Genomic DNA, 17,470 nt, shown 5'->3' with positions numbered 1-17,470 from the left:
AAAAAAATAATCTCCACATAAAAGTTAGCATAAGTTATACAATGTTTGGTTATTTTTTTCTCTTTTCCATATAAACTGTAGCATTGCTAATACAATGTTTGATTTATGTTTTTCTTTTCCGCATAACTAATACATGTATAAGTTATGAGAAAATTTATGTATTATTTATGCAGGGTAGAAGGTGGAATAACTTATACATGTATTAGTAATACTTGTATAAAACACAAAATGACAAGAATACCATTTATTCGAACTTGTATTTTTTTTGTTTAAAAATATATATTTAAACTATACTAATAATTTTAATAAAATTAAGTAAGTTAATAATAAATAACACTCACACTACATTTATGTTACTAATCCTTATATAACTACCGCATAACTAATCCTCGCATAACTAATCTCAATATAACTCAATTTTGCATAACTTATCCCTGTATAACTAGTACATGCATAACTAATCCCTGTATTACTTATTCATGCATAACTAATACATACATAACTAATACCTGCATAACTAATACATGTATAACTAATACCTGCATAACTCTAACCGGCAATCAAATGATCCCTTAATTTATTGGGAGAATTATACTAGTTTGTCATACAGAATAAACGAATATCAACTACAGTTAAACCTTTCTCTATAACAACATCCCTATATAACAAACTTCACTATAAAAATCAAGTTTTTGCGGAACCAAATTTCATGTTATGTTATAATATATATTCTCTATAACAATATTTCGCTATAACATTCAAAAATATTCGGAACAAACGAGTCTGTTATAGAAAGATTTGGCTGTAATTAATATACATGACTACTACAAAATAAAAAAAAGTAGGAGTATAGTATATAACTTCAATCGTCAAATCGAAAATTCAAAATCTTGATTTCTTTTAAAGATTTTCCCGGCAGAGAAAGGACATACTATATGAAGAAAGAGTAAACAAAAAAAGAAAATGAAATTCAAAATTTCCTTTAGCTTATCGATATTAGTCGGAATCAGGAATTAATCGAGAGATGAGGTGGGGTAAGTGAGATCTTTCACCCTTAACTAAATGTATTGGATTCGGCTTTAAAACTAGATAAATTTCTGATAGAGAGCTCTTTTTTCTAAATGAACCCTATGCAAATACGAATTTTAATTAGTCTAGTCAATGTATTTCGAATATGAAATATATAGTTAAATAAAAAAATAGGAATCTGGAATAAAAATATTTTGTGTGCCTTTAGTGGTCCCCGAGAGCGTCTCGACGAATTAAATAGTCATGATTCTCTCTTGTTGCCAACCATATGCTTATTTTATTCTTATCTCTTTCTTTGGAAGTGTTTTTAGTACCTCTCTCTAGTAAGTTTACCAAAAGTAGAAAAGACATAAGAGGGGTTCTTTCCTTAATCATTTTATGTCTTTTTACTATATATAGATCCACTGGCTGGAACTCAAAAGGGAAAGATAATACAGTAGCACAAAAGTCTTAAGAAATCAATGCTTTTCATTTCCTTTGCCTGGTCGGCAAATTGTGTTATAGCTAGCTAGGGTTTCTGATTCAACTCTTGAGCATTAAGTCTTTACTCTTTAGTCTTGACCTACCAAATTTCTTCCTTTCTTGTTCATCTATCAGATCTGAGAAACCCCCAAAAAAGGGTTTTGTGTCCATCAATTTTATCGACTTCTTGATTTAGAACCTTTCTATTTTTGGAAACTTCTCATGAATTGCTAAGATTTCAAGAATTTTTGGATTTATTTTGTTTTAGCCGGGAGTTTTGACTTGAAAGTTGACCCTTAATTGAACAGATTATTCATACCCACGATTAAATTTCCTTGTCTCAAATCTCGATCTTAAGTTGTTGATTTCTCAAGAATGGTGAGGGGAAAAACTCAAATAAAAAGGATTGAAAATGCAACAAGCAGGCAAGTGACTTTCTCTAAAAGGAGAAGTGGGCTTCTTAAGAAGGCATTTGAGCTCTCAGTTTTGTGTGATGCAGAAGTTAGTCTTATGGTTTTTTCTCAAAAAGGAAAGCTTTATGAGTTCTCAAGTTCCAGGTACATCTATTCTATTCACCTCTTTGCTACAAAATACTTAAAGAAGAATCTTATTCAACTTTTTGTTTTTAAATCATAAGTATACTGTATATACAGCATCTTTGAATTAGGAGCCTTACGAATTAACTAACTGGCCTTTACAATTTAATGCAACAAGTACCAAGTACAATGATCACAACCTCACTGCGCAAAAGGGACCCTTCTTGTAATTCTTATAATACTATTATATTTTCTTTTGAGTCCAATAACCTTTTCTTCCAGTTTCTTTTGTGGATTTCTTTCATTCTCAAACTATATCTTTTTCGTGAAAATAGTTTCTAGCAGAAAAACGGATAAGACTGCGTACAATATACACTTGTACTCTTGTATATTCTTGTATAAATACGGTGTAATACTGCGTAACCCTTGTGGCCGGCCCTAATCGGACCCGCCCACAGCGGGAGGGTGCTGCCCTCGTACTATATCTCTTTCAATTTCCTCTTTCTTCTTTGGTCCTCAAGGACCTATGATCGTGGTACATGAATTATTAATATATTGAATAATCTGTACACTACTTCTTGATTAAGCTGTATCTTGTACAAATTCTAGACGATTTTCTGTAAAATATGAAGCATACTACTCTTCAAACAAGAAAGCCAATTTTGAAGTATGTGACAAGATGCTATTTGTGCCTTTGTTATTGGAATATAATATGATTATACCTGAAGGGAAATTGTACTTGCTACCCAATCGTTATTTCCAATACCCACCCACTTTTTGCCTGTTTATATCACAACTTAGTGCTAAACCCCAGTGGAAATCAACTTCTGCTATATCTTTCCTTTCTCCAACAAAGCACTGATGTCTTCTATTGATGGAAAAAAGAGGCTGGAGTTTAGCTTCTATAAACTTACTTACAGGTCACCTAAATAGTAACATATATATAACCACTCATAAAAGTCGGATTAGTATTCTTGTTTTTGGTTAAAAGGTAATTTTTATTCATTACTAAGTAGAAGCATTACATAATCTAGATGCCCCATTGGGATGATCATTACTAAGACTATTGATCTAACTAACCGGATAGTAATCTGAATAATAAGATAAGTTACCATTTATTGATAGTCTAAAAATTCCTTGTACTATCAGTATTTCACAATATAGTACTCCTCTTATACTTAACAACTTTGTATTTCGTTTAGTCTTATTGGTAGATATAACTGGTACATTTTGTCATAAAATATCAAGTTTTTATCTTAATTACCAGCCTTCAGGTAACTTTTGCATCATGTGTACGGAAATGCAATGCATTTAAATTTGCTTCTGTTCGTACACACCAAGTTTATCAGTCGCCATAATAATTTAACCCTTGATCTTTCTTACCTTTGAAGTTCCTTTTAGCAAAGAGCTTTCTTCACTCAGCGATGTAGAACTGCCCACCATTTTCTCATTATGCTAAAATTCTTAATCCAAGAGACTGAAATATATTTTGTCTTTTGTTTTGGAAAGATAAGATTTGTTTTACTAGTGTGAATACATTGTTGTTTAGGAGGATGTGAATACATTGTTGTTTTTGAGCAAAGACTTGATAAGAGCATAATTTCATTTAGGAGGATTTCCTCCACTAAATACAATTCTCAGTTACACACAAAGGAGATAACTCCTTGAGGGTTCAAACTCTATCTAGGAGATACACTTTGTTGAAGTATTTGATCATTTCATTCAAAAGTTTAAATATATATTTTTATTTATTTAATTATATCTGCCGTACGCCATTTCACATGCATGCTTAATTCTTTTTTTTTTAATTCTTTTTCATGAGTCAAGCATGTGAAAGTTCTTTTATTGAATAATAAATGATGGCGAGACTCAAAGTCATGACCTCTTGCTCTAATAGCAAATTAAAGTATGTGGCCACTGTGAAAGAAAGAATAGGATTAGAATAGTTTTTTTCTTATACAGAATGCTCAAGTTGTATTTGGCTACTTAAAGTCACTTAATATGATTACAACCACTAAAAATCTCTCTATTTATAACATTCAAAAAATAATTCAAGACTCTTGTACAACTAACAAGATACATACATCACAAATTCCTGCAAAACTTCTTAAAAAACTAATAGATAATATTGAAGAACTAAATGTGACACTTAGAAAATACAAAGTCAAGCACAATATCCAAGAAATGCATAACTTTCAACACTCCCCATTAGTTCATTTGTTTGGCAACTACAATACGTTCAGGAAGGTAGCAAAACTTTTCTCTAGAAAGTGCTTCGGTAAAGATGTTAGCAAGTTGTTCTTTAGTCTTGCAATGATGAAGCCGAATTTCACATTTCTCTTGTGCTTCTCCGATAAAATGATACTTGACAGAAATATGTTTAGATATTTCATGATTGACCGGGTTCTTGGCAATAGCAATGGCTAATTTGTTATCGCAAAACAAAACAGTCTCTCCTTTTTATTTTTCACCAATATCTTCAAGAATACTTCTAAGCCAAATAGCTTAAGAAGTAGCCTTAGTTACTAAGACGTATTCTGCTTCGGCAGCGGATTGAGAAATAATATTTCTTTTTTGACAACAAAAAATAAATTCTTGAACCAAATAAGTGTCACGATCCAAAATCACGCATGTCGTGATGACGCATATCTCAATACTAGGCAAGCCGACAACCTCAATAGACCACAATTTCCTTTAAGATTTAAAACATAATATCTAAAGTTAATAGAAAACCCCACACATACTAATATAAATACACTCTTAAAACCCGGTGTCACTGAGTACATGCCTACCTTCCAACAAAATCTGAAATTGTACTCAAAAATCGCCTGTGGGGCCCACATTTCGGAACCCGACAAAAGTTACAAAATATGAACGTTCATTCGACCACGAGTCCAACCGTATAAATTTTACCAAATTCCGACATCATCTCGACCCTCAAATCTTCAAATTAAATTAAGAGTGTTTTCACAATTTTTCCAACTTAAATCACCAATTAAATATTAAAAACAACCATGGATTCGGGTAATTTGACCAATATTGAGTTAATAACACTTACCCCATTGTTTTCCTTGAAAATCTCCCGAAAATCGCCTCTTTCCGAGCTCCAATTCGTCAAAAATGAAAAATGGGAACCTAAACTCTCCGCCCACACATTTCTTCTATGCGATCGGCGGACCCAGTCCTGCGATCATGAATCACAAATTTTTCACTGCCCAAAAATAACCCTACGCGATCGCAAAGCACAATCTCCGCAAGCCTACGTGATTGCGAACACCTTCACGCGATCGCAAAGAACAAAACGCGTGCCTCAGCTCGTACCCCATTTCCTCTTCGCGAAAGCGACACGCCTCATACGTTCGCGATGCACTAGCATCCAAAGCTACGCGATCACAGCCCCATTCTCGCGATCGTGTAGAACAAAATTCCCCTCTCCCCAGCTAAACCTAGGAGATCGCGAGCCCTCTCACGCGATCGCGTAGAAGAAAACCAGACAGTGCATCAGAAAAATTTTAGCAGAGTTCAAAGTACAAAATTTGATCCGTTAACCATTTGAAAATCACCTGAGGCCTCCGAAACCTCAACCAAATACACAAACAAGTCCTAAAATATTATACGAACTTAGTCGAAATCTCAAATCACATCAAACAATGCTAAAATCAAGAATCATACCCAATTCAAGCTCAATGAAACTAAGAGTTTTCAACTTCTTTATTCGATGCCGAAACCTATCTAATCAAGTACGATTGACCTCAAATTTTGCACACAAGTCATAAATGACATAATGGACCTATTCTAATTTTTAGAATCGGATTCCGACCCCGATATCAAAAAGTCAACTCCCGGATCAAACTTCCAAACTTAAATTTTTATTTTCGCCATTTCAAGCCTAATTTAGATACGGGTTTCCAAATAATTTTTCGTACACACTCCTAAGTCTAAAATTACCATACAGAGCTATTGGAATCACCAAAATTCTATTTCGGGGTCATTTACACATAAATCAATATCCAGTCAACCTTTTTACCATAAGGTTTTCATCTTGGAGACTAAGTATCTCAATTTATTTCAAAACCTCATCTGGCCCGAACCAATTGCCCCCGGCAAGTCATATAACAATTGTAAAGCATAAATTGAGCAGTAAATTGAGGAACATGGTTGTAATACTCAAAACGACCGACCGGGTCGTTACATTCTTCCACTCTTAAACAAACATTCGTTCTCGAATGGGTTTAGAATCATACCTGGAGCCTCAAATAGGTGTGGATATTTGCTCCGCATCTCCCTCTCAATATCCCAGGTAGCTTCTCCGACTGACTGGCCTCTCCACTGCACTTTCACTGAAGTTATATTCTTTGATCTCAACTTTCGAACCTAACGGTCTAAAATGGCCACCAGCTCCACATCATAAGTCAAATTACCATCCAACTGCAGTATGCTGAAATCCAAAATATGAAATGGATCCCCGACATACTTTCGGAGCATAAATACATAAAACACTGGATGAACACCCGATAGACTAGGCGGCAATGCAACTTCATAAGCTACCTCCATCTTCTTAAGTATTTCAAAAGGCCCAATATACCGAGGGCTCAACTTGCCCTTCGTCCCGAACCTCAACACACCCTTCGTGGGTGAAACCTTGAGCAAAACCTTCTCCCCAACCATGTAAGCAACATCACGGACCTTCCTGTCGGCATAACTCTTCTGTCTACACTTTGCCGTGCGAAACCGCTCCTAAATCAATTCAACTTTCTCCAAAGCATCCTGAACCGCCTAGCCTTACCCGGCTCAAACCAACCCACCAGAGATCGACACCGTCTCTCATATAAAGCCTCATATTGAGCCATCTGAATGCTCTATTGGTAGCTGTTATTGTAAGCAAACTCTGCCAGTGGCATAAATTGATCCCAAGAACCTCCAAAATCTATAACACAAGCGCGTAGCATATCTTCCAATATCTGAATAGTGTGCTCGGACTGTCTGTCCGTCTGAGGGTGAAATGTTGTACTCAACTGAACTTGTGTACCCAAACCTCGCTGCACTGCTCTCCAAAACTATGATGTAAAATGCGTGCCCCGATCTGAAATGATGGACACTGGCACACCGTGTAAGCGAACAATCTCGCGGATATAAATCTCAGCCCACCGCTCCGAAGAATAAGTAGTACCGACTGGAATAAAATATGCGAACTTGGTCAACCGATCTACAATCACCCAAACAACATCAAACTTCTTCAAAGTCTGTAGGAGTCCAACTACGAAGTCCATAGTAATACACTCCCACTTTCACTCCGAAATTTTAAGTCTCTGAAGTAATCTGCCCAGTATCTGATGCTCGTATTTCATCTACTCACAATTTAAACACCGAGCTACAAACCCAACTATATATTTCTTCATTCTTCTCCACCAATACTGCTGCCTTAAGTCCTGGTACATCTTAGCAGCACCCGGATGAATGGAATACCGCGAACTGTGGGCTTCTTCAAGAATCAATTCACGCAGCCCATCTACATCTGGCACACAAATACGACCTTGCATCCTTAATACCCCATCATCTCCAATAGTAACATCTTTGGCATCACCGTGCTGCACTGTGTCCTTCAGGACAAGTAAATAGGGATCATCATACTGGCATTCTCTGATGCGGTCATATAAGGAAGACCGAGAAACCACACAAGCTAGAATCCGACTAGGCTCCGAAATATCTAATCTCACAAACTGATTGGCCAAGGTCTGAACATCAACTGCAAGAGGCCTTTCACCAATAGGAATGAATGCAAGACTACCCATACTGACCGCTTTTCTACTCAAGGCATCGGCCACCACATTAGCCTTCCCGGGATGATATAGAATAGTAATATCATAGTCCTTTAGCAGCTCCAACCATCTTCGCTGCCTCAAATTTAGATCCTTCTGTTTGAATAAGTGTTGAAGACTCCGATGATCTGTAAATACCTCACAAGACACACCGTAAAGATAGTGCCTCCAAATCTTCAATGTATGAACAATGGCTGCCAATTCTAAATCTTGGACAAGGTAGTTCTTTTCATATGGCCTCAACTGGCGCGAAGCACAAGCAATCACTCTACCCTCCTACATTAAGACACACCCAATACCAATCTGAGAAGCATCACAATACACTGTATAAGAGCCTGAAGCTGAAGGCAAAACTAGATCTGGAGTTGTGGTCAAGGCAGTCTTGAGCTTCTGAAAGCTCTCTTCACACTCATCCGATCACCCGAATAGGGAACCTTTCTGGGTCAATTTAGTCAAAGGCGATGCAATAGACAAAACACCCTTCACGAAGCGACGATAATAACCAACCAAACCAAGAAAACTCTGAATCTCAGTAGCTGAAGATGGCTTGTGCCAACTCTGAACTGCCTCTATCTTCTTCGGATCCACCTTAATTCCCTCACCTGACACTATGTGTCCCAAAAATGCCACCGAACTAAGCCAGAACTCACACTTAGAGAATTTGGCATACAATCTCTCATCTCTCAGTCTCTGTAGTACAATACTCAAATGTTGTGCATGTTCCTCCTAGCTACGTGAGTACACCAGGATATCATCAATAAATACTACGATAAATAAATCAAGATACGGTTGGAATACACTATTCATCAAGTACATAAATGTTGTTGGGGCATTGGTTAGCCCAAAAGACATCACGAGAAATTCATAGTGACCATAACGGGTCCTGAATGTTGTCTTTAGAATATCCGAATCTCGAATTTTCAACTGGTGATACCCGGATCTCAAATCAATTTTGGAGAATACCCTCGCTCCCTGAAGCTGATCAAATAAATCATCAATACGTGGCAAAGGATACTTGTTCTCGATTGTAACTTTGTTTAACTGCCTGTAGTTAATGCACATCTGCATAGTACCATCTTTCTTCTTCACAAACAGAACCGGTGCACCCCAAAGCGACACACTAGGCCCGATGAACCCCTTATCAAGGAGTTCATGAAGTTGCTCTTTCAATTCTTTTAATTCTTTCAATTCAGCTAGAGCCATACAATACGGAGGAATAGGAATGGGCTGAGTGCCTAGCACCAAGTCAATACCGAAATCAATATCCCTGTCGGGTGGCATACCCGGCAGGTATGCAGAAAATACATCCGAAAAGTCTTGCACTATCGGTACAAAATCAATAGTAGGAGTGTCTACATCAACATCTCTCACAAAGGCCAAATAGGACAAACACCCCTTCCTAACCATACGTTGGGCCTTCAAATAAGAGATTACCCTGCTGGGAACATAATTTAGAGAACCTCTCCATTCGACCTTCGATAATCCCGGCATCGCCAACGTAACAGTTTTTGCATAACAGTCCAGAATAGCATGACATGGAGACAACCAATACATACCCAAGATAACATCGAAATCAACCATACTAAGCAATAAGAGATCAACTCTAGTCTCCAGTCCCCCAATAGTTACACACGACTGATACACACGGTCCACAATAATAGTATCGCCCACTGGCGTAGATACACAAACATGTAAAACTGAGGACTCACGGGGCATATCCAGATAATGTGTAAAGTACGATGATACATATGAATAAGTGGAACCAAGGTCAAATAATATAGAAGCTTCCCTGTGGCACACTGAGACAATACCTGTGATCACTGCATTTGAAGCAACGACATCTGGCCTGGCAGGAAAAGCATAGAATCGGGCCCGATCGCCACTTGAACGGCCTCCCCCTCTTGGGCGACCCCTAACTGACTGATCCCCATCTCGAGCTGGCTGGGCGGGTGGCGAAGTAACTGGTGCTGAAGTCGTAGTCTGATTCCTCTGATGAACTGGACCTCCCGGGCAACGAGGACACTGCTTCCACATATTCCCAAACTCCCCGCACTCGAAGCAACTCCCCGATGCTGGTGGTGGTGAGGACTGAATCGGGCCTCGAAAACCAGAATAACCGCTTAAAGCACCCGGTGCACTGAAGGAGCACGGGACAAACTCTGACTGGAAGGGCATTGAGAGATGACTGACCCTGATGAGAGCTGTATGAATCATGGCTGGATGATGCACCGCAGTGAACTGGGCGACCCGTCTGAGCATGTCTGTAAGGACGACCCCTGCCGGGGTAGAACTGACCCCCCTGAAGGAACACCGCTGAAACCACTCGATCCACGAGGCCTCTTGGCCTCCCTCTCTCCTCGCTCCTAAATATGGACCGTCCCTATCTGCCGAGCGATGTCAACTACCTCATCAAAAGTAGCACCAGATACTTTCTCCTGAGTCATAAGTAACCGCAGTTGATATGTGAGGCCATCAATGAACCTCCTAATCCTCTCCCTATTAGTGGGAACTAACCAAACTGCGTGACGAGCCAACTCAAAAAACCTCATCTCGTAGACTCGTACTGTGTCACAGACATGCTCTCCTAACGTAACTGCTCAAACTGTCTGCATAACTCCTCTCTGCAAGACTCCAAGAAGAGAACGGAGAACTCCTGCCATATAAGTGGTGCTGCATCGACCAACCTGTGTCTCTCATGAGCCTCCCACCATCTGAAGGCAGCCCTAGAAAACTAAAAAGTAGTGAACAAGACCCAACTAGTCTCCAGAATACCCGCTGTCCGAAGCATCCACTGGCACTTATCCAGAAAACCCTGAGCATCCTCTGACTCAGCATCGCTAAATGATGGAGGTCGAAGCCTCCCAAATCTCTCAAGTTTTCTCTTCTCATCATATGCCATAACGGGGACTACCGACTGCGGGGGGGGGGGGGGAATTGTGGACTATTAAAACTTAGTTGACGTCGACTAGTTTTCGTACAGTACATAGATAAGATAGAGATGCATGCAATGAATTTGAAGGCAACACAAGGCATAACAGTTTTTATACGGGCTCAGTACCGGTGTGGTACTTGCGTCCAGTTTCGCTTGGGTCACAAGGGTTCTTTTAGATCTTGATAAAGAATTACAACAGTGATGGTTTTGGCTCGTTCACTACCAACGATGTTTAGCAACAATGATTTCTGGATACTGACACAACTCTCTTTTGTGTTCTAACTTTTTCTATCTTTTATGACACTTGTAGACTCAATAATACAATGTTTGTATTAAGATTTAGAGAGATTTAGAAGATAGTGTTTGTAGTTGTGCACTTCACCCCTTGAGTTCACTAGTGTTCTTATAGGCTAGTATTATTGTGTGTTTGTATTTGATTCCAGCAAGGTGTCTCTGATTCTTTCAAGGGAGATGAGTGTTGGATTCGAGCAGGGTGTCTCTGATTTCTTCAAGAGAGATGGGTCGGAATGTTTTAAACCATGGAGTGCTCTGTACCATGCCGAGATGCTTCATACTTTCTTGAAGAAATGAGCGCATTAAATGGTCTTCATTTGGTGGGGGTGGATTAATTAATCCAAGGAGTGCTTCATGATTTATTAAAGAAAGAAGCACCACTTCCAATTGTCTCCCACTATGATGTGTTTCCCACCCAAATTTTCTCCCATTTCTTTCGTCCTTTCTTCTTGATCTTTTTGGTTTGAGTTTCTGTTAAATCTTCTAAGATTTGGTTTCCTTTTTGATAGCTTCTTGTCCTAGCATCAACTCCTTCTTCCTCTTCTTCTTCATTTTCTGGTTGAGCCGTAGTTGCTTTAAAGGCTACTTCTTTCTTCTTTTCTTGTTGAATTTGCCTATCCAAGTGAGTTTTCTCAAAGGCAATTAAATCACCTCTAAGTTCATCATAGGATATTTTGTCAAGGTCTTGACATTCCAGAGCAATAACTTTGGGCTGCTAGATTATGGGTAGACTTCTAAGGATTTTTCTGACCTGTTCTCCGTTTTTTATTGGTCTACCAAAGGATTTTAGATCTCCAAGGATTTTGCTGAACCTGGAGAACATTTCTTCCACTGATTCTCCATTCTTCATTTGAAATAGCTCATAGTCACGAACTAGACGATTGATCCTTGTTTCTTTTACCTTGTTGGTTCATTCATATGTGATTTCCAATTTATCCCATATTTTCTTGGCAGTTTCACAGCTTGAAATCTTTTCATACTCTTCTCCACTGATAGTATTATACAGTAGATTTTTTGCTTTAGCATTCACAGTTATAACAATAACTTGTTCATCAGTGTAATCATCTAAGTCAAGTGGATCAGTTGATACAATGATTTGATCATTTGCATCTTTCTTTGGTGGAATTGGAAGATTTCCCTTTTTGATAACACGCCAAACTTTGATGTCATATAACATAGTGTATGTTTCCATGCCAACTTTCCAATGAGAAAAATATTGTCCGTTGAAATATGAAGGTCGTACCTGAGAGGTTCCTTCTTGAAATAATGCACCAACGACTGTGTTTGATCCCATGATCTTTTTCTCACTAGTTGTTAAGCAAAGTTTGTGAGCCTGACTCTGATACCAATTGAAAGTACAAGAGGGATAGGTGAATTGTGGACTATTAAAACTTAGCTCACTAAGATTTAGTTTAGTCGACTGGTTTTCATACAGTACACAGATAAGATAAAGATGAATGCAATGAATTTGAAGGCAACACAAAGCATAACAGTTTTTATACTGGTTCAGTACCGGTGTGGTACTTATGTCCAGTTTCCCTTGGGTCACAAGGGTTCTTTTAGATCTTGATAAAGAATTACAACAGTGATGGTTTTGGCTTGTTCACCACCAACGATGTTTAGCAACAATGATTTCTGGATGTTGGCACAACTCTCTTTTGTGTTCTAACTCCTTCTATCTTTTATGACACTTATAGACTCAAGAATATAGTGTCTGTATTAAGATTTAGAGAGACTTAGAAGACAGTGTTTGTAATTGCGCACTTCACTCCTTGAGTTCGCTAGTGTTCTTATAGGCAAGTATTATTGTGTGTTTGTGTTTGATTCCAGCAAGGTGTCTTTGATTCTTTCGAGGGAGATAAGTGTTGGATTCGAGCAGGGTGTCTCTGATTTCTTCATGAGAGATGGGCTGGAATTTTTTAAACCATGGAATGCTCTGTTCCATGCCGAGATGCTTCATACTTTCTTGAAGAGATGAACGCATTAAATGGTCTTCATTTGGTGGGGTGGATTAATTAATCCAAGGAGTGCTTCATGATTTATTAAAGAAAGAAGCACCACTTCTAATTGTCTCCCACTATGATGTGTTTCCCATCCAAATTTTCTCCTATTTTGTTCGTCCTTTCTTCTTGATCTTTTTGGTTTGAGTTTCTGCTGAATCTTCTAAGATTTGGTTTTCTTTTTGATAGCTTCTTGTCCTAGCATCAGCTTCTTGTCCTAGCATCTCTACAGTCAAAAGTAGATAGGTATTAGTTTTGCACACTTGTAATCATTAAAACTTAGATTTAACAGGGACTACCTGGGCCGGAGCAGCTGCAACCGGCTGGGCTTGTAGTGTCCCCGGTATCTGAAGTCACTGCACTACCTGCTCTGGAGTATGGGAAATAGGGGTATGAGTACCTCCCCCAGCCTGAGAAGTGGCTGGCCTGCGCCGAAACCTAAGTTGCTCAGACTCTTCACTTTCAGTGCCGCACCCGTGTCGACACGACGTGGGTGTGGGATCCGTGCTGGATCTGGTCAACCGATTTTGGGTACTTTGACCAAAATCAATGTAAAAATTTGGGACAGATACAATGATTTTTGAAAACAAATCAAAAGTTTGGGTGATATGGAAGAAAATGGAATACCTTATATATATAAATTTCTATGTTAGTCCTTTTCCTTTTATCTCCTAAAATTCTACTCTTGTTCAATATTTTCTCCTTCTCAGAATACCTTTTAAGTTTTTTATATAATATCTCATAATTTAGACATATTTTTATAATACTATTTTTTAAATAATTAAATTATTTTTAGCTGAATCCTCGCACCCATATCCGCACCTGGATCCGTACCCCCCGAATCTTTAAATTTAGATCATGAAGGATCTGACCTCTAGATCCGCACCCGTATCGGACACCCGCACCCTAGTACGAGCAACTTAGGCCGAAACCATCTAAGCAAGGCCTGTGCAATATTTGTGCTAGAGCCTCGTGAAGGACTGGAATCACAATAGGCACAGCTGGTGCCTGAGATGGTCCCGCCGGCTCAAATATATCTGGAATCTGCTCCTGAGTTGGAGCAATTAGTGGTGCTACAAGTGCTGCTCCAACTGCTGTATGAGCTACATCTCGACCTCTACCTCGGCCTCTACCACGGCCCCGGCCTCTCGCGGCCCTAACAGGTGGCACTGGTGGCTGACCGTCCGATCCGGTAGTACGTGTCCTCACCATCTATGAGAGAATAGAATAACAGAAATTTAGTTTCCAGAATCAACAAATTCGCACGACAAAATACAAGAAAGTGAAATTTTCCTAAGGGTTTTGGAGCCTCTCGAAGATAAGTACAGACGTCTCCGTACCGATCCACAAGACTCTACTAAACCTGCTCATGACTCGTGAGACCTATGTAACCTAGGCTCTGATACCAACTTGTCACAACCTAAAATCACGCCTGTCGTGATCGCGCCTATCTCAATACTAGGCAAGCTGACAACCTCAATAAACCACAATTTCCTTTATGATTTAAAATATATATCTAAACTTAATAGAAAACCCCATACATACTGATATAATACACTCCTAAAATCCGGTGTCACCGAGTACATGAGCATCTAAATGATAACAAAGTCTGACTGCTAAAAATACTGTCTAAAAATATAGAACAATACAAAAACTGAAAGGAAAGAGAGTCAAGGTCTGCGGACGTCAAGCAGCTACCTCGATAATCCCCAACAGATAAAACTCCGAGAACTAGCAACCGCCGTGTCCGGAAGTACTTGGATCTGCATACGAGGTGCATGGTGTAGTATGAGTACAACCAACTCAGCAAGTAACAATACTAAATAAAGAACTGAAAGTAGTGACGAGCTTCACAACTAAGTCCAATTACAGTAATTTCCAACATAAGAAGGAAGGCATGCTTTCAAGCTCAACATTAAGACCCAAACAGTAATTTCATATCAAGTTCAAATGAAACAGAAAATAATATCTCTCAGAAATTTCTAAAACAGTGATATATGACAGTCAGGGGCGAAGCTACGTGCAACCAAGGGCGGTCAACTGACCACCCTTCGCCGAAAAATTATACTCCGTAAAAGGTAAAATATTACTTGTTATTGATTAAAAATAGACTTTGAACACCCTTACATAGCCCACTGGCAAAGGTTTGAATACCCTTGTTGAATTTCCTGGCTTCACCACTGATGACAGTTGAAGTGCAAAAATAATGAAATCAATGCATCCTCTCAAAGCAACAGTCACTCAGTCATCTTATTCACTCTAACCTCACAAACATTCTTTCCTCACAGTCACTCATTACTCTCAAACACTCAGCACTCGGTAGTCGCACTCAGTAGGTACCTGCGCTCACTGGGGATGTGTACAGACTCCGGAGGGGCTCCTTTAGCCCAAGCGCTACCGGAGGACACGTACTACCGGAGCCAATCATGGCATATAACAATGAAACATGTTGTTGCATGCAGCCCGATCCTATAAATATCTTCACAATCAGGCCCTCGGCCTTACTCAGTCATCAACCTCTCCAGTCTCTCGAGCTCTCAGAAATCATGATAAACAACCCAAACAGCAATGATACGATGCATCAATAATGAACAATAGAGACTGAGATGAAATATGACCCAAACAGCAATGATACGATGCATCAATAATGAACAATAGAGACTGAGATGAAATGTGTAAGTAAAACTGTGACTGACTGCAAAATAATAATTTAGCAGATAATACACGACCTCTGTGGGTCCCTACAGTGTAAACACATATTTTAAACATGATTTATAGATTGATTTCTCTAATACGGGAAAAATGTACGGATATCAACGTATTATTCAACCACACAGTTCTATGGATTTATCAAGTCACAATTCCTACGATGCATGCCCACACGTCCGTCATCTATCATGTGCGTCACCTCAAAACCAATCACATATCACAGAATCCGGGGTTTCATACCCTGAAGACAATTTAGAAATGTTACTTATCTCAAGTCGTGAAATTCTTTATTCTGCTATGCTCTTGCCTCGTGAATCGGCCTTCGAACGCCTCGAGTCTAGTCATAATTAATTTGATTCAGTCAATACAAATTATAGGAATTAATTCCATATGAAAATATAAATTTTCCAACAAAATCCGAAATTGCACTCAAAAATTACTTGTGGGGCCCATGTCTCAGAACCCGACATAAGTTACAAAATATGAATGCTCATTCGACCACGAGTCCAACCATACAAAGTTTATCAAATTCTGACATCATCTGGACCCTCAAATTTTTAAAATAAACTAAGAGGGTTTAAAGAATATTTCCAATTTAAATCACCAATTAAATGTTAAAAATAATTATGGATTCGGGAAATTTGACCAATATTGAGTTAAGAACACTTACCTCGTTGTTTTTCTTGAAAATCTCCCGAAAATCGCCTCTTTGCGAGCTCCAATTCGTCAAAAATGAAAAAGAACTTAAATTCTCTGCCCATACATTTCTTCTATGCGATCGCGGACCCAGTCCCGCGATCCCGAAGCACAAATTTTTCATTGCCCAAAAATAACCCTACGCGATCGCGAAAAATCCCACCCGATCGCAAAATACAGTCTCTGCAAGCCTACGCAATCGCGAACACCTTCATGCGATCACGAAGAACAAAATGCGTGCCTTAGCTCCTACCCCTTTCCTCTTCGCGAACGCGACACGCCTCACGCGTTCGCGATGCACTGGCGTCCAAAGCTATGCGATCGTAACCCCATTCTCGCGATCGCGTAGAACAAAATTCTCCTCTGCCCAGCTAAGCCTACGCGATCGCGAACCCTCTCACGCGATCACGTAAAAGGAAACGAGACAGTGCATTAGAAAAATTCCAGCATAGTTCGAAGTACAAAATTCGATCCGTTAACCATCCGAAACTCATCCGAGGCTTCCGGAACCTCAACCAAATATACCAACAAGTCCTAAAATATCATACGAATTTAGTCGAAACCTCAAATCACATCAAACAATGCTAAAATCATAAATCATACCCCAATTCAAGCTTAATGAAACTAAGAATTTTCATCTTCTATATTCGATGCCGAAACCTATCTAATCAAGTCCGATTGACCTCAAATTTTGCACACAAGTCATAAATGACATAACAGACCCATTCCAATTTCTAGAATCAGATTACGACCCCGATATCAAAAAGTCAACTTCCCGGTCAAACTTCCAAACTTAAATTTCTATTTTCGCCATTTCAAGCCTAATTTAGCTACTGGCTTCCAAATAATTTTTCGGGCATGCTTTCTAAGTTCAAAATTACCATACGGAACTATTGGAATCACCAAAATTCTATTCTGGGGTCATTTACACATAAATCAATATTCAGTCAACCTTTCCAACTTAAGTTTTCATCTTGGAGAATAATTGGGCGT

At 39.0% G+C, this 17,470-nt stretch overlaps 1 protein-coding gene across 2 annotated transcripts in view; it reads left to right on the top strand.

The window, feature by feature from the left end:
- The first annotated feature begins 1,321 nt into the window (after positions 1 to 1,321).
- The window catches only part of LOC104117165 (MADS-box protein SOC1-like), a 31,661-nt gene continuing 15,512 nt past the window's right edge, over positions 1,322 to 17,470 (top strand). Inside the window, exon 1 of one of the 2 annotated variants that reach the window (XM_070191788.1) lies at positions 1,322 to 2,048. In XM_070191788.1, coding sequence (XP_070047889.1) covers positions 1,867 to 2,048 — 182 coding nt within the window. In that variant the 5' untranslated portion in view covers positions 1,322 to 1,866. The remainder of the gene's footprint in view (positions 2,049 to 17,470) is intronic. The other variant, XM_070191789.1, reaches the window with a different exon arrangement.

Source organism: Nicotiana tomentosiformis, chromosome 12 (assembly GCF_000390325.3).
Source record: "Nicotiana tomentosiformis chromosome 12, ASM39032v3, whole genome shotgun sequence".
NCBI classification, from domain to species: Eukaryota; Viridiplantae; Streptophyta; class Magnoliopsida; order Solanales; family Solanaceae; genus Nicotiana; species Nicotiana tomentosiformis.
Note: the sequence above shows the minus strand (reverse complement) of the source record. Positions and strands in the feature narration are given on the sequence as shown.